Below are 20,457 nucleotides of genomic sequence, written 5' to 3'. Positions count from 1 at the left end.
ACACGCTGCTCAGGGTATAGCAGCATAAGGAGTGAGTTATTAAAGGCACACACACTTGAGTTACTCCACAAACCTCCACCATCCTCACACACACACACACACATCTATACACACTTACAGCATCCTCCTCTCCACTGCGACTTGGGCTGCCCTCTGCTTCCCCGAACGAGTCGTCTGTGGGCGGGTCTGTGGCGTCGGTGGGGGGGTCACTGACATGGGAGGCTGAGGACTTGGAGGGAGAGCTCTGCCTGGGGGCTGGGGTGGGTGCTGCAGGGCGGGACGAGACGGGTCAGACGGAGATAAAACGCACGGTTCTTAGAGCAGAGGCAACAACACGAGCGGCTGGAGTTCTTACGTGAGTTGGTGGATGGTGTTGTGGAGGTGACGGGTGTCAGATTCATTTGAGAAATGTCAAAGTCGTCACAGTCGTCCGTGTCCTGGGCGGTGCCCACACGGCTGAAGTAAGTGCTGAATGCCTCTGAGGTTCCTGTTAAGCTGGGCTGATCGCCCTTTTTCGACGGCATGGCCGGAGGCTTCGCCAGCTGAAAATCCTGAAGGAAGAAGGAAACACTGCTCAGGGAGGACTTTCACACTTTGACTCATGGACATTCAAAACGTAACGTAACTCCCATCAAAAACGTCATACTGTCATACATATCTAATAAAGAGAGCTTGATCAATGTGGCTAAAAACCGGGTTTTAATGCCTCCTGTCTTGGTCTCAAGATGTTTTTTCTATCATCTGAACCCATTCTTACAGCTTTCTGGACTCAGCCTCCATCAACAGTCTCACCCATGTGACAGTATTTGGCCTGAACCATAATAACTAAGACCACTGGCAGAACAAACTCCACGGAGGCTCACGCTGAATTTCGTTTGGTTTCGACCAAATTCCAGTTGTACTCAGGCACCACTCTGAGATTAGAAGTAAGACTTCAAAGACGAGGCATTGACTCGTGCTTGAGGACCTCTGTTGCTGTTTGTTCCTCGCCTCCCGAGTTTAACACTTCCTGGTTTCTCTGGGTTAAATAATTTGCTGCTAATTTCTTCTTTTGCACAGAAATGACCACAAAGATTTGGAAAAAGGAGTTCTCAGCAGAAATCCTAATCCTGGTCTCATCAGTATTCTTCATTCATTAACCCCCCACCTTGAACATCTCCTTGCCCATCTTCCTCGCCCTCTCCCCGTGCTGCGGACTCGACGACGCTGAAGGGGAGGGAGCTGAAGCGCTGGCTCCAGCACCTGAGTGGCTCTCGCCGGCTGGAGTCACAGTCGTGACGGGGGTGAGAGTCTGGAACATGGCGGCGGGCAGAGTGCCCACAGGTTGGGCAGGGAGGTAGGCTGTGGGGGGGAAGGCTCCGGCTGCCATGGCTGCCCACTGCTGCTGGGTGGCAGGGAAGATGTTGGCCTGGCCCCAGATGAGAGGCTGGCCGCCCGGCAGCACCTGGGCTACCGGACCTAGGGGAGACTGGACCCCGAAGGCCAGCGGCGTCTGGGCGGCAAACGCCTGCTGGGACCAGTGGCCGGGGGGCACTGCTCCCATCGTCACATAACCTGGTGGTGAGGGCGAGAGAGAGATCCACAGAAAATGTAAATATTTTGTAAAATCTTACCGATAAGGCAAAAAAAAACAGGACAAAAGAGGAGGTGCTGCTGCTTTTCGTCTGCACAGATAATAACCCATGCATCACCAGAGAGTGCTGCCCTACTTCTGCCTGCAGATAATGTGGCGTCTCTTAATGGTCATGGTGAACTATCATAATTACCTCCAGAACGAGGCAGAGTCATTATGAAAAGGCAGAGCTCAACACACACTCATTAAAATCACTCAAACTCATCACTGGAAGCTTATTCTATTACAGACTCGCTCGTCTCCTGGTTCTGGTCTCCGGTTGTTACCTACAGCACAGAAAGCTGACATCTAACCCCAACCGCCCCGCTACGCCGACACACGCACGGAGAGGGAGGAGGCACAGCGAGGAGGAGGGGGAGGAAGGACGGGAAAGGGAGAAACTAACAGCACACACCGGTGTCTAATTCCCAGAAGCCCCGTGCATACAGAGGAGTCTTCACTGCAATCATCTCAGCATGTTTTATTACTTTCTTCTGACCGCCACAGCAGCCTCAGCGACAGGTACATCAGCGGCATCTGAGGCAGCAAGCTAATGATGCATTTCATATTCAACACGCAACCAATACCACCTTTTCTCCTCTTTCCCCTCCCCTCATCTACATTTCAATTCTATCCCGTCCCTCTCTATTTATCTCACCCCCCCCTTCCTTCTGCCCTCTGCCTCCGAATTTTCCGACTCTCCACCTCGCCTTCATCTCCCTTCTCGGCTCGCTCTCTCCCGCCGCGTTTGTTTCCCCTCCGCTCGTAGCAGCGCTGTGCTTAAGCAGCAAATGAACAAGGTCCCACCTGAGGGCACAGACGCAGGATTGAAGGGAGCAAACAGTTCCGTGGGAGGCTGCAGGCCCTGCGAGGGGTCGAGGGTGTTGGCTGGAGAGGCGGGGGTCTGCGCAGGTCGCGATGGAGGGAAAACAAGAGAAAACTCAGCGTTGGAAACAGAGTGGGGACTTCACGAGATGTAAATCACAAACTGTGCGTGTGTGACAGCTACTCACCGATGGAGAGGTGATGTCAGGAGGTGTGGACATGTCTCCAAAAATCTCTAATTGGTTGATATTCTGAGAAGAAGAGAGAGCACACACACTGCCAGTCAGGCACAATAACAATACTGCTGTACTTGATTGGTTCTCTGGGTCAGTTTACATTCCAGTGCAACATGCATCACACACTGCATGCAGCACGACACCAGCTCGGCACGTTGGTGGCACCTACCTGAGAACTGCGGCAGCGAGGCGGACGACGTAACAGAAGGGGTGAGGAGAGATGGGATAATGAGATGAAATGATTGATTATGATGACATACCTACCAAGAGTTATCACAATCTTTGTCATCTGCTCCACATGTACAACACTGTGCGTGGGTGCCGCGTGCGCTGCAGACTGAAGGCCTCCTAAGATCGAGTTGAACGCTCTTGTGCAGTTTCTAGTTTTATTTCATATTCTTTTAATGATTATTTTGCACTTTGCTTTCCACCAGCTGATCTACAACCCTGATTCCAGAACAGTTGGGACGCTTTGGAAAATGGAAATAAAAACGGAACGCAATCTGCAAATCACCTGTTACCAATCAACCTGTTTACCTGCGAAATGTTACAAAAGTCAATGAAGCTGATGAGGTCAAACATTAAACAGATTGCCTTTGTGCTGCTTTCAGGAGCGCATTGGTCAAAAAGGATTAGCTAATTGTCACATTCTGTTTTACATCCCGACATTTTTTGGAATGGGGGTCTTAAAAGCAGACTGCCACGCCCCCTGCACCATCACTGTACCAGTATCTCCTTCTGGATCAGTCATTAATGTTCCCCTGTTGTAGAGGATGTGTGGTGTGCCTCAGAGGGAGTAACTTTCAAACACAGCAGCCTTTCTATTTGATCTGAATTTGTTCTGTATCGCTCTGTTTCCTTTCACAGTCTCCCCATGATCCCTCTCTTTAGTATCTCCCCCATTTTTTGCACATTAATAATATCTTTAGGCCGGTGGCAAGTGAAGGAAACTCTATTTTTAGTCGTAAAGGAATTTAAGCCTTGAATACATGGTCAGAGATTAGCATAAATCATGGATGCGGATAATTTCTTTTGAGATAATGAATGTTCTTAGAATATCTTGCCTCTCGTAGGTCACCCGAACACCACAAGTTCTTTTTACATGTATCAGAAAATGGATCTGTGGGCATGGTGTTTTACAGTTATGGGTCTGGATATGAACGAGAGGAGGGGGGATAGGACGCTGCGATATGGACGACTGTTGCACAGTCTAGCACAGCAGATAAAGATCAACTCAACAAGACGATGAGCCAGATATCCGTGATACGCAAAATGGTGCATCCATGACGACTGATAACAGGCCGGCCATGGGATTAAACTCACAAAAACACATTTTGAGAAACACTCCTCCTCAGCTAAAACACAATAAATTCCTATAGCTGTTACTGAGTGCTGTGGCGCTGAGTCAATACCGCAGAGCGTTTGCTAATGTTCCTCAAACAGAAACCGCCGGCGCAGGAGAGACGCCGCAGGAGCGAGTGTTCACAGGACAGGAAGTGTTCGAGGTTTATAGACTTTCTGTCCACTTTCAGTGAAGTCGCTCGACTCTGAATTCTTTGCGCGTGTGGCGGCGGTGCGGTGGGGTCAGAGCGCTGTGATTGTCAGAGTGTTATGAGTGCTTTATTAATGTGCTCTGAGCAGCTTTTGTCTGCGAGTGTGTCAGCAGGCGGGATGACCGCCACTGGCTGCTGACCCCTCCGACCCCCACCGGCTTCTCTGACAGACAATCTGACCTTTACGTCCACGCCGTCCTTAAAGGACCTCCGCTCAGCACTACCGGCGTGTTTTTTTCTCCTCACACGCACACATGCAGGTGTGAACGCGCCAATACATACACAGCTCGACTTCTGCCTCAGCCTGGTTACTATGCAACAGCGCGGCTTCATGTTTTATTCATAAATGACAGGGGTCAAGAGTTGGGGTGACTTACGACGAGAGGAGAACAGAAGTGGTGCGGTGCAGAGGAGGACGCCGGGCAGGAGATCATCTGAGGATATGCTTGAAGAGGCAGCTCACGAGGGCTGATGAGCAACCTTTCGGACAGTATGTTCCCTCCTCGCAAAGACTGAAAACACCTCGCTTTCGTCTGAACCACAACAAGAAGAGCACCGTGCGTGGAGCGCCTTACCTGGGTCGTCATTGACAGATCTAAGCCTATCAGATCTGCCACTGCCTCCTCCAGCTGCTGCTGCTCCTGCTGCTGCTGCTGCTGCTGCTCCTGCTGCTGTTCAGTTTGTTCTTGTTGGAGGGGCTGAGCATGATAATGGTGAGGTTGATGATGATGGTGGTGGTGCGGGGTGTGTTCATGTCCGTTCTGCAATCACAACCCCAAGTGTTAGATGGCGGGTGGAATGGAAGTGGGCTCACACACCAGCATATTAGTTGTTTTCATACACTCAGAGGGAGGGTGCGACAGAAGGGAGCGAGGTGAAATGAGGCTCATTTAAGAGGGAAATATGATGGTCTGCAGGCAAAACACACTCACGCACGCAAACACACACACAGTAAGGAGGCACGGAGCAAGGTTCTTCTTCCCAGACTTAGAGCCCATGTGAAGATTTAAAAAGGTTTAAAGATCATCCCTACCTTTAGTCTAAACTACAGCAGTGAGCAGGGGTTTAAACCCTCTTTGTGTTTCAGTAAAGCCTGCTCCCCTGTGTCAGGAAACACAGTGTGAGACAGGCCGACAAGCAGGCAGACACAGCAAGAGGGGCTGGATCATCTGCCATGCTGTATGTGAGAGCAGAGGGAGGCAGCATGTTACATTATAGGAAGAAACAGCTTCCTTCCTGCTGGCCCGCTCTGCATCGTCACGAGCTGGATCCCCATCAAAGTGACTACAGTCTAAATTTTACAGGATAAGGCCGGCATTGTGCTTATTATTATTTATCATCAACAACAAATCCAATGAAAAAAAAACAAAGCCAAAAATGAATCTGTGCAACTAACAAGTGTTCCCTGAGCAGCCGGCAGCTGAGAGTCGGCGCCTTCACGCATCTGAGCCGCTCTAAAAACAAGCTGTGCTGATGTGTCTGCATGTATTTTGCACCCACGCCTGAAAAATCTCACTGTACAAACATCCTCCAATATTTTTTCCAGCCACAGCAGAATAATGACGGGCTCTGCCAGACCTTTCGCCAGCACTGGCACCGACTCATGATGTGCAGATTGGTCTGGCAAAGCAAGAATAGCTGGTGCACTACAATATTGCTGAGTGTATGCTTTTCTTTGGATGAAAGCATGAAGCATGGCCATCATTAGCGGATACTGAAGAACAATAACAGCTTGGCCAATACTAATCAGTTCTGGAAATACTGTACATTTTTCTACTGGATGTTTTTCTCCTGAAATCTGTAAACTCATAATAGTTGATTTAAATCCAACTGATGAATTGCACTGAATCTGGAGTTTTTTTAACTTTACCTGACTGAAACATCAAAAAGCTCAGTTTTTTCTGCTAAAAGCTACAAGTCTTACGCCGCCCACTCCTCTGCCTTCCTTTCTTTACTCTCTCTCGGTCCATCCCTCTCTCTCTTGCCCTGCCAATTATCCATCTGTGCCCATTATACACTCTCGCCATCTCTTTGCCCGGCCCTTTATCTTTATCAGTGCAGCCGCCACCTATCAATTAGCCATCCCCAGGGAAACAGTAATTACCTGTGCACATGTGTTCCGCATACAATTAACGCAGCCCCTTTAATTAGCGCCACCTTGCTGACCCCCTACCGACTGACTGATCGTGCCGGCTCATGCCGCAAACACTGCTCGACTGTCACATGCAAACACACACAGACGCGCAACACAAACAGATTGAGGACATTTTTCTTTCCCTTTACATCACACACACACACCAGAACCTACCACACACATCAGACCGAGGGGGCGATTTTAATGCAACCTTTATCTAAACCAGGAAGCTCGGCCAATTAAGACACAGCTTTAAATTTACAGCAATGACCTACTGAAACAGTTCAAATATACTACATATCATATACTTATATATAATGAGATATAGTTCATATATTAATCTTATCATGCTAATCCCGTGTTTGAGCAGAGTTGATGTGTTTGCGTGGTCGGTCGGCGCTCCTCTGCCGGCCTCTGCGTCTGGACTCTGAGGCAGAGAGGGCTTCTGTTGATTCAACACACTCTCAGTTTTTCCAGGGTCAAGGGATCAGTAGATTGAAATGGCATGGTGTGTGTGTGTGTCTGTGTGTGTTTTATTGATTTGTCTCGTTTAAGAAGGTGACAGAGTAAACAACAGAAGAGATTGCTTCAGACAGGAGGTCACATTTCTGCCTGCGGTATCATATCGTCCCAGGTGTGGTGTGTACACACACCAACGATCTCATCTAACGCTACTGTCCACTGTCAGTCCCTCTGCTGAGAAGACAATGAACCTCTCCCGCCAATGAAGTAAACCGTAAATCCACTCTAAATAGCGACGGTCAGATAAGCGCCGCAGCCTCTGGTCATTCCCCGGTCAGTAATGTCACAACAGGTACTTCTGCTGCGTTCACGCCGTGACGGCTGAAGAGGTGTTAAAGTATTCACACATTATTTCTAACTCGCTCTCAACCAGGCGGTGGAGTGTTTAGCTCAGCTCAAGCCAAGATGACAGAAAAAGAGCTTTTCTCCAGGAAAGGTGAAACCAGTTCACACCAGTTCACCAGTACGCACACACTCACACACAGTGAGCTTGCACCGGGAGAGCAGGCGGGGTCGCGTGCTGTGGTGGTCCTAAAAAACCTCAAATAAGTTAGAAGAGACTCGAAGCTTCGGACAGCATTCAGCACATGTATGTGTACGTTCAACACCGAATGATTCAGAGAAAAGTCAGACGTAAGCCCACGCTGCCGCTGCACATACGACATTTAGATTTTACTTCTTTTCAGCTGAAATGTCAAGTTTTAGAAAATGTTCTGTTAAAAAGAGCTTTAAAGTTCAATAAATGCATGAAGTTTCCTAAATCAGTGAGTAACCATGTTCGATAATGGTCATCTCAATACTTATTAAAATAATCAGGATGATGATTTAACCTGATCAAGCAGCCCTAAAGTGCTAAATGTGTGAAGCAGATCTGACTATAACTCTGACTTATTGTGTTGGCTATTTGGCTCCTTTGTAATTCACTGGCTTGGCAATAACAATGGATTTTATTTATATTGCACTGTCAGCAACATTAGCTTTGAAGCCATTTTAGCATTCCTTTTTGACACTTCTGCAGTTCTTTCCAATAAATGTAAGATATTGCCGCCATCACGAATTCCCCATTTCTCCTTGAGGCTGCTCATATTAACAGTGTGATGTGAATGCAGCATTTCGACTCCTGATGGAAAAGACCTGCTGTGACATCTCTGACTGCAGAGCAACACACTTGAAAGATTCAAGCCAGGGAGAGTGCAGCACAGCGGCGGTTTTCTGCCCTCTGTGCGTCTGGATTTATCTTAAAACAAATAAAATTAGCTTAAAATTACAACACAAGCCGTTTCCCACAAAACAAATTCGCACATTTCTGAGATCCTGGGTTAAATTTACTCCCTCTGACTGACTGGGAGGCAGAAAAGACTTGAATTCGCTTTATCTAAACCAGAATGGACGACTAGTCCAATTGGTTGCACAACAAGAGAGAAATATTGGATTTGTTCACGTTCAGACACCTGCCAACACAAAGGCAATCCAAATAGCAGCATGTGTTGTGGGCTGGGTGAGGAGCGAACAGAAATACTATGGTGCCGGTAAGCTTCTTACCAAAGCTGAGGATAATATGCAGCCAGAAAACTGCGAGACTGATTCCAAGCCTACCAAAACTCATAGAGTGGGATTGTGACTGCCAGTACTGACGTGGAGGAGTCCAGTTTTAACGGTTTAAGGATAAAAGACCCACTGCAGGGGAATACACACAGAGCTGGTGGGCTCTGGATGGACTGAGGGAAAACTGATTTACACAACAGCAACATGGGATGAAGCGTTCAAACAGAAACGCGCACACACACACGCACGCATACAGCCTCACATCCACACGCACAGGACAGCAGCCTGGTTACTGTGAGTGTGAAGATTTTAGCAGATTAAATCAGGCGGGAATATAACCAGCATCTTTATAGGCAGATAAAAGAGCAGCTGAGTTATAGTGCAGCCTGACAGTGGTCAAGGTCATCTTTCATTTTAACCACTGGCAGTGTGAGCCAATAACAGGAGCTTAGAGATACACCACGCACACACCAGCGCCGTAAACACACACACACAGTCATACAGAATTACACTGCAAACACTCATACATGCATGAACAGGGTGAAAAACATGTTCATAAACATGAGGCCATGCACATTTGAAGTCAGACGTATAATTTATATCCATTAAAGGAAAGATATGACAGTGACAAAACGTACGTTCGGAGCAATCTGGGATAAGGTCATGCGGGTTTGTATTGGATTCACCACTGGCGAATCCCAGCCAGGCATGCTTCATCGAGCAAACTGACACGACACGCACACATTCACGCACAGCATCCCAGCTAACCACGAGGAGCAGGCACCACGAGGCACGAGGAGAAGGCCGCCGGCCACCACAGCTATGGCACAAGCAAGAGGAGGAGCACAGCACGCTGCACAAGAGCACTGGGTCCCAGCAAACCTCTCAGGGGACAATCACGCCCGATCGCTATGTGGGAGAGATGCTAACAGCAGGAAGAGTCGCTGCGGAATTAGGGCTACGGCGCCGAAGGCTCCTGTAATGGTGGGACAGCTGAGAGGTTTGTCTGAGAGGGGGAGGCAGGCTGGGGGGGGAGGGGGGGTCGGTGGGACACAAGGCAAACACACGGTCACTCACTGGGTGTCGCTTTGGGACGTCATAGACCCCTTCCTTCTGCTGACTGGTGGGAACCTACACAATCGGCCAGCAAAGTCAGAGAGCCTGTTACCTCCGGTTCAAACAATGAAACAGACTTCACACTTCATCACTGTTACAGCACTGCGACACGCTGGACGCCAACACAAAGCCCTGAAACCTCATGAATCAGATCAATCAGCAGTGGTGTGTGCGTGTGTGTGTGTGTGTGTGTGCGTGTGTGCGCAGGGATAATCAGAATTAAAATCTGTGGAGTGAGAACTCATCTATGAGGGTAATCAGTAGACTACGGGCCTGCGGTGAAGGTCTTTCTCTCTCTCCCTAATAAAGAATGGATAAGGCTGCTTATCACGCCCACAGACATGTAATAACTCAGATTGTCACACACATGGAGACATGTAATATCTCTGTGTCACGCAGGCAGATAGATTTGACAGTGTGTGCAATGAGAAGACACAATGAGCGCTGATGGCACGATGTCGATATGCATGAATCCTGGGATTCCTGTGGGTTTTGTTTCTCCTACAGCGGCACAATGTTTAAAATAAACTTTTATTCTCGCCGAGTTGGATGTGCCCTAATCATACTGCGCGCTAAATGAAAAATAGCGGCGATGAAGATTGTGGATATCTATGTAGCAGCACAGCCTGTCCCATTCTCTCTCCTCCTCTCAATGCCTTGTTACTTCTTCACATGTTTATTTCCAGAAGCTGCCATCTTTATTCATACATTAGTTCCTCTGTGGCTGGAGGCTGGCTGAGGCTCACGTTTCTTACGCCTAGTGTGTGTGTGTTAGGGTGGGGGGGGATTGTTTGTATGTGTGTGTGTGTGTGTGTTCATGTTTCTGTTTGTGTGTGTTTGCGCACGCGCCAGCGCTCCGTCTATTTTCAATCCATTTTATTTAAAGATCAAACGGGAGGCTGGTGATTAATCTTTCTTTCCCCCGCTTTCTTTCATCTCCTCGGGAAAAGAGGGAGGGGAGGAGAGAAAAGGAGAAGAGGTCCGCCTTCCACACAGCCCAAGAATAACCTCCACATCCCCTCGTACACATCGTACCCTCCCCCCCTCCTCATCCCTCGGAGGTCTGCCCACGCCTCAGAGGGGTGCACCCAGAGAAGGGCTCATCTCCCTGGACTAGCTTTAGCTGTCAGGGCCCTTAGAGGTTGTTGGCTGGTTGTTTGCCTCTTCTTTTATGTCCTGTGTCTACATTTTTATGAGTGACAAAAGAAGCCGTTAATTTCAGGAGCCGGCCACAACATACTGATCCCCTGAAAGAGTGATGGAGCTGTTAGCTATTGGCTAGCAACTGCTTGGTGTTGGTAGCTTATCCACAGCTGACGAGAACATAACTGAGACAAGACGAGCTTGTGAGTACCTGATAAATGCTCTCTTCTGATTGGTCACGGATGGGCTCGTGTCCCGCCTCAAACACAATGTACTACAACGTCAGCAGCAGAGGGGGGAGAGGAGAAGAGCAAGCGGGAGAGAAATTGGAAGATAAAGAAATTGAGAGAAAAGTGGTGAAACTGCAGAGGAGATTAGTCAAACAGCAATTGTCAGGAGGTTCTCATTAAAAAGCAGTCGAAGAATAGATCCCGGTGACACATGGAGGAGAATTTGAGCAGCGAAAATCCCCCAAAACCGTATGCATTTTTCATTTAATCATGCAGCCCGACGGGAAGACATGCACACAGACACACAAGAACCGTGGTCGCACAGATTTGAGAGTCTCCCACAGAGACGTCTGCGGACCTCTAACCCCCCAAACTGTGCATACTGTGCTGTTACCACACTGTAACCAAACTGTCTCCCCACAGTGCACACAGAGAGGAGCAAGCTGACTAGCTAGAATGCAGCAGATGACAGCAGCGACATGATTGGTCAGGAAGTTACCTGGTAGACCGGGTCCTCCAGGTCCTCCTCCAGTATTGTCTGCGGATGAGCGGCGGCGGGAAGGAGAGGACGAGATCAAACGGGGAGGAGAGAGGAGCAGAGGGGAGAAGACAGGAGAGAGGGAAGAGGCGGAGAGTTAAGCCAGTGGAGTAGAAAGAGGAGGCGGAAAGCACGGCGAGACGCGGCAGCTTCCCAGCATTCAGATAATCATTTGGCAATCATCAGAAAGAGAGAGGCAACTCGAGATAAAGAGAACAGAGGAAGGTGAAATAAGCACAATGGGCAGATGGTGCCACCGATGAAACCTGGAAGTGGGCGCGCCGTTTGCCGTTCGCTTGCTTTGATGTCTTTGCTTGACTTGTCTGTCAAGAGTCTCTCGGATGAAGCTCATCACACTCACGGCAGATGATTACGAAGGTTAAAAAGGGGGTAAAGACAGGGAAGAGTTAGCTGCTAAGTGTACCTGGTAGACCGCCTGCTCACACTGCTTGTCTTTCTGGGCCTTCTTCTCCATCTCCTCTCTCTGCTTTATCTCATAGATGAGCTGGAACAGGTCCCGCAGGTCCAGGATCACAGGCTCAGCCTGGGAAGACAAGGACACATCATCCGCCCACCCATTAACACACTGACACACACTGACACACACTGACACACACTGTACGTACTGGATGCACTGATCAGCTATGCCTGCTTATTCTCGTTATGTGGCAAAAGCCGTGGAAGAAGTACTAGACGAAAAGTAAAAAGTATGACAAAAACTCTCTTTTTGTGAATGGAGTCTGGTGGCTAGATTGATACAGAGGCTGTTTATGGTTAAACAAAAAGGATCTTACTCTTTAACCAAAAGGTCTCTCTCTGTAGGGGTCCTTTCCCTAAAATAAGACACTTGGAGTAACAATCTGAGCGTTTCAGTGGCAAAACCAAACCCTTTCAGGGCCTACAAACGCCCAAAGGGATTACATTGCGGCCTGTTTGGCGGCTGCCAGGTAAGTTTAAACTTCAGCTTAATCATCAGGGAAATTAGTTGAACATTCTTACTTTCACTCCAACTGGACTTCTTGGATCATATTTCATCAGCCAACCTCTGGCAACCTGCCCCAAAAACCCTTTTGTTTGTGTAATTCAGTGCTGCTTCCAGCCTGAGCGAAGGCAGGGTGAGTCAGACACACCTGATTGGGCTGCTGACAGCTGATTATGGATGAATCCATCAGGCCACAAGCCAAAAAGCAAACGGCAGTAAACTGAATTTGAACCATTTTGCCCGTTCTGCAGGAAAGTTTCGGCACGGAGAAAGAAACAACGCTGCAATTGATTTGTCTGAAATCTTTCATTACAGATAAATGTGTTTATGACTGATTGTTGCTCCCCTGTGATCAGTTAAGCACTGACTTATCAAGCGTTAGTGACTAAACTCAGAAAAAACTGGGACTTCCAGGCTATGAATTTCTAAATGAACAGCACTGCCTGTGATTGGGATCTGAAAACCAACTTAAGGCAAACCTGCACACAAAGACACTCTAGACAAGCCTCTACACACTTATCTGCACAATCACTACACACTATTCCTTCTCCAGGCCTGGTTCAGACAGTGACAGGAGCAGATACTAGCCTCTTGTCTTGCCTTGTATCACCTCTCTTGTCGGGGGAACAAAAGCGCAGACAACAAACCAGTTAGATGCCTCAGAACTTATTACTACTGTCACAGCAAAGACTCTTATTGTACAATGGTGTGTTTCAGGCCTAATCAATTATTGACTGGGGCTATGCAAAGTGCACGAGGAGTTCACAGACCGAACGCTGCCTTGCATTAAGTCGTTCTATTTCAGCGTTGGCTGCCTGCGAGATGTTCTCAGCCGCATATTGCTCATGACAGACAGACGGGGGTAAACGGCAGCTCCTGCTGAGCCAGCAGTGGAACTTATTGTCGCTCTGTCACATTCACATCCTCTTTGCATGTGACAATACGTGCTCTAATCTCCATCTGTGTCGCTCGCTCTCTATCGCAGCTTCCAGGTGAGGGAAGACACGGAGAGCGGAGACGACCACTGAATTTCAGAGTCGTGAGTGCAGGAAGCTCGGAGGATGATCTAGGAGTGGCGGTCGGCTCACAGGACCACGGAGATGAGATAAACTCAGTTCAGCGCTCTTGAATCCGATGACTAATTCATATCCCACGGCAACTGTGACGACACTTTCCAACAAAAAGTTGCGATTACGACTTTTAGGGGTGATGCATTGTTCAATTAAAATCTGCACTGATCACGATTTTTGGGTAAAAGCCGACTCTCCCATCCCCCTGGATATTAATGCAGATTCACCCTCCTTACCCAAATTAAATTCTGGTGTTGGTTATAGTTCACAGGCAGAGTATCTCCAGGATGTTCCTGAATTTATTTCTTGGTACATTGAATTTCAACTTGCCTCATCTAAATCAAATTCAGTTACTGACTTCCGACATTTCCTAAAATGGATTTTGAGAACCTCCAGAGATGCCAGAACATACAGCTGGAGGAAGTATGAGCCACCACAGCAGTGATCACATGGTAGAAACCAGTGAGAAACTTTCCAACTGGACAGGTCAGAGCTGCACAGTGTCCTCCTTCGCTCACACTCATTGAAGCCTGGTGCTAAATGGTGAATTCAGACACAAGCATTTGCTCTGCAGTCCCCTTTGATTGACACCACTGATATTTTGGAGCTGTTTCAGTACTAAACTAAGCTGGAAACACCAGAAAACCTGTACTGGGAGAATCGTCAGAATTTGGTTAATTACAACGCAGAAATGTATCTTTGCAATGCACCTTGCACTCTGCAAACTAGGTATTTTTTCTGCATGTTAGCATTGGGTTGAACTTTTCCATTAGTAGAGAAATTTACAGGTTGTTTTGTACCATCAGTGAGTGAGGAAAGCTGGACTCACCGCTGATGGCTGAACCACTTTATCACCACATTATTTTTCATTTGCAGATGCCCGTGGTGGTACTTCTGTTCCGAATAGGGACGCTACAATCATGAAATCTTAACTGACGATTAATAGTCATACAAATAATTGCGATGAAAGTCATGTGTGTTTCAATCCATTACCATGATGTGAATATTACACGTCAAGCGTCTCGAGAAAAACAGCGGTGCTAAGTCTCCACTCAGGTGCCATTAAACCATAGCAGAGAGCAGGGCGCAACAAAACGAGCACCCGTCAAACCTCAAATGGTGGAAAAAGACGTGGAAATTGTGATGGAAACATGACATTTGTAAGTTTTATACAGCGTTTTTATGAAGATGTATGGATTCTAACTCTTATGCAAAGTCAGCTCAAACAGTCTCGATCAGTTATTGTGACAGGCCAAGTTCAAACAGCCAGTCAAAATTTGGATGTTGTAAATAGTCTTTAAACTCTCTGCATTCTTCAAATTGGATACAAGGTTGCTTTGTAACAAACAGACATATTCAGATTAGTTACAATCGTAACTTTTCTTAAAAAGTTATAACAAAGACTGTCGACAAAATCATTTCCAACACAATTAATGTACTTTCATCTCCACTAAAACTTGCTAAACACAACAGGTCTCTCTGGTGCTGAGAGTAGCCAATTACTTCCAAGCGTAGCCCTGAATGGCCCTTTAGGAACAACCTTAAGTAAGAGACGCATTGTTGAATCACATCAAAGCGGTTACTTTCTGCTCACAGCCTCAGCCTGTGTCACAGGCTCCTCCACCCTCCTCACTGCCGGCTCCACAGCTAACAGTCTGAGTGCTGGTGATGGCGGGTTCAAATCCTGAAAACGCAAGTGTAACATAACGGTGACCTTTCCTCAGGCTCACGTCAGGTAAATGACAGCTCAGCTGACTGATGAGAGCTTAGCCTTGTGCTACGCCGTTTTGCAAGGTAGCATTTGGATAGCAGCATTTTTTTTTTTTTGTGCCTGGTTGGTGTAAATGTTGAGTACAGCCGGGCGTGCAACTGTGTGTATCTATCTAAGTCAAAGAGCCACGGTTCATGGCCCTGGGAGGATGGATATGCCATTAGAGCTGGTGACACACACTCAAACCCTCATAGACTCACTATGGGAAATCAATATGGCTACAGAGCGAGCCAGCTGGATCCAGACTAAACAAGCCAGGCACATAGACACAACAACAGCAACAACAATCGCAGCACGTCCAAAAGGGTGCTCAATATCATCGTAGAGTACGCTGCTGCAGGACTGAACGTGAACTCATCCACACACACAGAAACACACACAGAAACCTGGAGCTCTGCAGAGTAAACAGTTCATTTGATGAACAGCACAAAGGGACATGAGCTGGTGTTCAAGGGTCCTTATCTAAATGTCAAGAGGGTTGTGCCGTTGAGAAAAGACCCTTATGAATCATACATTAACCTACACACAAACACACATGTAAACACTTGCTAAATGCTAAAATGTGCGCACACAAACACACACACAGATGCAGGAAGGCCTACAAACACTGACCGACTGTGCGGTCTTGATGGCCACGAAGCGGTGGTTCCCTTCCTTCCCGCAGACGTAGCCGAAGGCTCTGTGGTCCGTGATGTCCTTGGCAATGTAGGAGATCTCGTGGACCGCATGGTGGTGTTGGAGGACCTGAAGGAAGGCACCAGACAGGATGTTTAATACGTCATGCAGGCACAGCCAAGACGCTACAGCTTAAAAGATTACAACTTCATTCTTGTGAGATTATTACTTTTTTCTAGAATGTACGACCTCATGCCAACAACATGCACACACACTTTTCTCAATATGTTGACGCCATTTGTCAAAATATGAGAAACTCATGAGAAACGAATGAATTTAAACCCAGTGGAGAAATAAATAGTGACTTGAAAAAGACCTTCTAAAGTTAGTTGAGCTGTTCAATAGAAGCACCTCGTTTAATGCAGCAACAAATATGACTGAATTTAGTTTTGGACTGAATAAAAGTTAGGGAAGTGAACGCCCTCATTCACACACTACAAAGATACAACATGCAGCTGCAGAGTAGATCAAATTCCTCTGCACCCCCCCTCCCCCCAGGCGTGCACACAGAAACAAACCTCTCAAACGGAGCCCTTGTTTTCTATATTAAACTGTTTCTAGCTCCCCTGCCCTCTCTAGTTTAGCCTGGGTGGGTAGTGCCAAGCTGGCATTGCCCGTGGCAGATGGCACTGTTTTTCTCGAGGACAGAGGGGGGATCAGTGACAATCACAGCTCGGCAAGCTGTCGACTTGATCACTTCATCTGTGCCCTGACTCACAGCACACGCAAACACACACACACACACACACACACACACACACACGAACACAACTCACAACTTAATATGCAATGGCCCTCTGTTAAGTCACACTAAATGTCTGCTTTGTTGTTACTGTCTATGCCAGCTGCATGCTGGGAGCGGAGACACACAGTCAACATAATGACCCGGCAGCCCTTGAGTGCATGCTAGGGGTTGCAGGTCTATGCATCAGAGGCTAAACACACACATCTGCTCTCTATGATGCTCGTCCAGACGGAAGACATGGCAGAAGAGTGACATCCATTTAACATGGGGGCATTTGTGGTCCACACACACACACACACACACACACACACACACACACACACACACTGAGAGCCCCTGCAGAAATAGATAATCATTGTCTGAGTCGTGTCTTCTAGATTTAATAATTAGAGTAATGATTGTTATTATCACCTCTGATTGACCTGAAAATGACAGCTAAGACGGTGGATGTGCACACATACACACACAAACAACGACACACAAACACACGCACACACGTGCACGCGCGCACAGCTCATTTGCGGAGGTTATTGAATTATCTCTGGGTGGGTGGTGAGGTGACAAAGAGGGAGTCTGATTCAAAGAGAGCAGAGAATGAGATGACTGGATAAATTCAATTGATCTGCTTCATCCTGGTAGCAAGTACATCTTAGAGAGAGGAATAATTTACATACACACACTGTTAGTATCTAGCTTGTGGCCTACACAGTGTAGTGACAGTATTGTTTGGATATAATAAAACAGGTAAAAACAGGTAGGCTGTTACCATCAGGGGATGCACCTGACCTTTCATGGGTGCTGTGCAGCAGAGTCGTGCTACTGGCTGTTCATGCCAGGAGTTTTAACCTGACCTCTACCTAAAAAATAGATCCATTTTTATGTGGAAAAAGCATCATTGCCACCAAAATTCCACTGAAAACTAATTTCCCGTGTACTCTAAAGGGTAACCCTGTGACATGCAACTCAATGTCAAATGGACTTTCATTTTCAAACAGGCAGCTAAAATAAGACTGCAAACTGAGCTTTTGTGTTTGGATTTTTCCAAATTCAACTTTGGACATTTAAATTATTTTTTTTTTTGCCATATGTCATGTGCAAATGAAATCTTGGACTTAATAGTAGCACTCGAGTAACACTTCAACTGTTCCGTTTCTGTGACCACGAGATAATGAGCAGAATAACCCCGTTCTCCTTAATTAACTGGAAACGGCTCAAACGTTCGCTGTGGATTTCCCTCCTCTCTGCGCTGCAAACACCAGTTGTGCTGAGTTGTTTTCCTCTGCACACTCAAAGCTCTCCACAGATCTCTTATCTGTGAGACATTTTTGCCTACTTAACTATGACCTCTCCTTTATGACATTCAAAGAGTTTCTGTTGCGTCATTCCTGCTGAAGTTTGGACAGAACAGTGAAGTTACATCCCAGGAGGGTGGCTGCTGCTGGAGCCGACACGTCTGGCAGCATCGCCCGTCAGATGCTGCTCAGAGTTGCCTAAATAGATGCCCCTCTCTGGGGAAGTGGATTGTTTGCAAAAACAGGTGGGTGTATCAAAAAAGTCGATACAGACTGTGTACTCTCTCTCTCCTCTCCAGCTCTGGTGATAGGCTCTACCGGCCCCTCGCTCACAATCTCACACACACAGTGTCGGTGTCTCTCAGGGACTGTGGGCAGCATGCCCTTCAGCAGTCGCTGGCCACTGAACCAAGATATTCCCTGTTCCGCTGGGAGTGGGGAGGGAGGGAGGGAGGAGGAGAGGCTGCAGGATGCTATCTCTCTCTTTTGCTCCTCCGCTCTCGTCCCTGGAAGGGAGACATCATCTGAGGGTCTGTGGGGGCTGTCCAGTCCACAGCCAGAAGGACAGGGCTGAGGTTAGCTGTTAGCTTTGAGGCTTCATTAGTTCCTTGCAAGAGGTAGCATCGCTGGACTGTAACTGTACATAATGTTTGATTATCCACAGTCTGTCAGTGAATGTGAATCAAAGAGTGAAGACACAAACATTCACATAATGAAGTCATTAAAGGCCCTTACACACCAGCTTCCTGCTATGAGCAAAGGTGTTCTTCATGAACAAACAGCGTGGAGGGTACGCACATCCCAATACCAAAGGAAACTAAAGGTAAGACTCAGATAAAAGATCTGCACACCGTCTTACGTAAACACAAACTTTCCTGACAACTTTGAACGTTTTTCGTTACTTCACGTTAGAGTTTTTTGTTTTGTCTGTGCTCCTTTTGCTGGTTTTTAATTGGGCGGGGCTCACCTATCAGGATTTAGCGCAGTTGGTCGGCAACTTGCGATTTTGCCGGGACACTTTTTATCATTTTTAACTCAAGCTTTTAATTGTTGTGTGCTCTCCTGCTCCGCGCACACATCAGCTCATCCCTCAGTTCATCCCACTGTTGGACCCCCTGTCATGTCCTCTCCTTCTAACTAACATCAGCTGGACGGCCATTGCTCGTAAACATAAAGTAACAACATATCAGACAGCATCCACAGTGGATGTATGTTTCGTGCTCCACCCTCCTCCGTCTTGTTTGCTCTGCTGCAGCTGCATCTCTCTCTAGCCTCCATATGAACACTCTGCCTCGGGGTCTTTTCCAAACAGCCTTTCCCCTCATGTATTCTTTCATGCAGCCCTTTCTGTTGGCCGAATTGGACTAATTTGATCTTTCTGATTTCATCCTCTGAGGGAGCAGCAGGCCGGCTCTGGTGAGTTCTTGACCTGACGTGGTGCAGCGGCCCTGATGAGACGGACAAAAAGAGGGTGAAGAGGGCGGTGTGTGCGTGTGTGTGTGTGACTGAGAGAGAGAGGGGGGCTGACGGAGGGAGAGAAACATGCTGGCCTGCCCTCTGTTAGATTAATGTCTCCCCTCTTCTTCTCCTCCATCTCAAGCGCCACCTCCCTCCATCCCGCACGACCTTCCCTCCTCTGAGGGAGAGGCCATCCATCCATTCGTTCGCCCATACATCCATCCGCCCATCTGGCTGACTGATGCACAGGAGGGGAATGAGACTGTCAAGATCCCTGAACCTCAGCAGAGTCATTCTCCCTCTCCATCTCCCTCTCTCTCCCTCCCTAGCCATTAGAAGTGGTTGAAGGACTGATAGTAAGGACAGCATATCTCTATAGTTAATATTAATGTGCGGAGACAGAGGACAAGGTCTCCCTGTAGAGAGCTTTACTTTGACATATGCTCACTGATTCTCTACCTATCCCTCTAACTCTGTCTCAGTCTGTCTTTGTCCCTCCCTCTCATCCTGCTTACATCGGTCTTTTTCACATTCTTGATTCCTCTCACTTTCTGTCTTTCTTTCTTTCTTGGCCTTTTCTCGTTTCTTCTTTTCTTCACCCTCTCCCCTTTAACTCTGCCTCGCTATCTATCCATCTCTGGTTCTCTCTCTTCATCCCTCTCTATCTTTCAGCGTGGAGAGCTTGAAGCATCTGGAAGAGGAATGAGACGAAGAGAAATGAGGGTTATAAAAAGAGGGATGAAGAATTGGACTGGTGAGGGATGAGTTTGGCTGCATGCAATATGGCCGCCATGTGGGAGGCCGCTGGTTACTGTGTCCTGCCTGTCTAATACCCGCCACTGTTGAATTATTGCTGGGTACACGCTTAAACACAAACACACACGCGCGCAGCATCAGTGACATCCAGCTCCCGTCGAGGTGTAAATCTCAGACTTAACACGTCAGCCACTGAAGCCAGGTGCCGAGCCGCAAAGCTTCATATTGTGTCTAAACCAGACTACGTTCACAAT

General features: G+C 47.5%; 1 protein-coding gene across 8 annotated transcripts in view; it reads right to left on the bottom strand.

Annotated features, from left to right (window-relative positions):
* The window catches only part of dab1a (DAB adaptor protein 1a), a 189,363-nt gene that overhangs the window by 7,003 nt on the left and 161,903 nt on the right, over positions 1-20,457 (bottom strand). For 5 of the 8 annotated variants that reach the window (XM_076726332.1, XM_076726333.1, XM_076726331.1 and 2 more), the window contains 10 exons: positions 15,890-16,021; positions 11,879-11,998; positions 11,416-11,454; positions 10,898-10,960; positions 9,505-9,558; positions 2,626-2,688; positions 2,420-2,516; positions 1,148-1,554; positions 356-551; positions 119-267 (listed from right to left, as the gene is read on the bottom strand). In XM_076726332.1, the coding sequence (XP_076582447.1) occupies positions 119-267; positions 356-551; positions 1,148-1,554; positions 2,420-2,516; positions 2,626-2,688; positions 9,505-9,558; positions 10,898-10,960; positions 11,416-11,454; positions 11,879-11,998; positions 15,890-16,021 (1,320 nt within the window). Of the gene's footprint in view, positions 1-118; positions 268-355; positions 552-1,147; positions 1,555-2,419; positions 2,517-2,625; positions 2,689-4,801; positions 4,988-9,504; positions 9,559-10,897; positions 10,961-11,415; positions 11,455-11,878; positions 11,999-15,889; positions 16,022-20,457 lie in introns of all 8 variants that reach the window. The other 3 variants (XM_076726339.1, XM_076726337.1, XM_076726338.1) reach the window with 3 other exon arrangements.

This window comes from Chaetodon auriga, chromosome 3 (assembly GCF_051107435.1).
Source record: "Chaetodon auriga isolate fChaAug3 chromosome 3, fChaAug3.hap1, whole genome shotgun sequence".
Lineage (NCBI taxonomy): Eukaryota > Metazoa > Chordata > Actinopteri > Chaetodontiformes > Chaetodontidae > Chaetodon > Chaetodon auriga.
The sequence above is the reverse complement of the archived record's forward strand: the minus strand, read 5'-3'. Positions and strand labels throughout refer to the sequence as shown.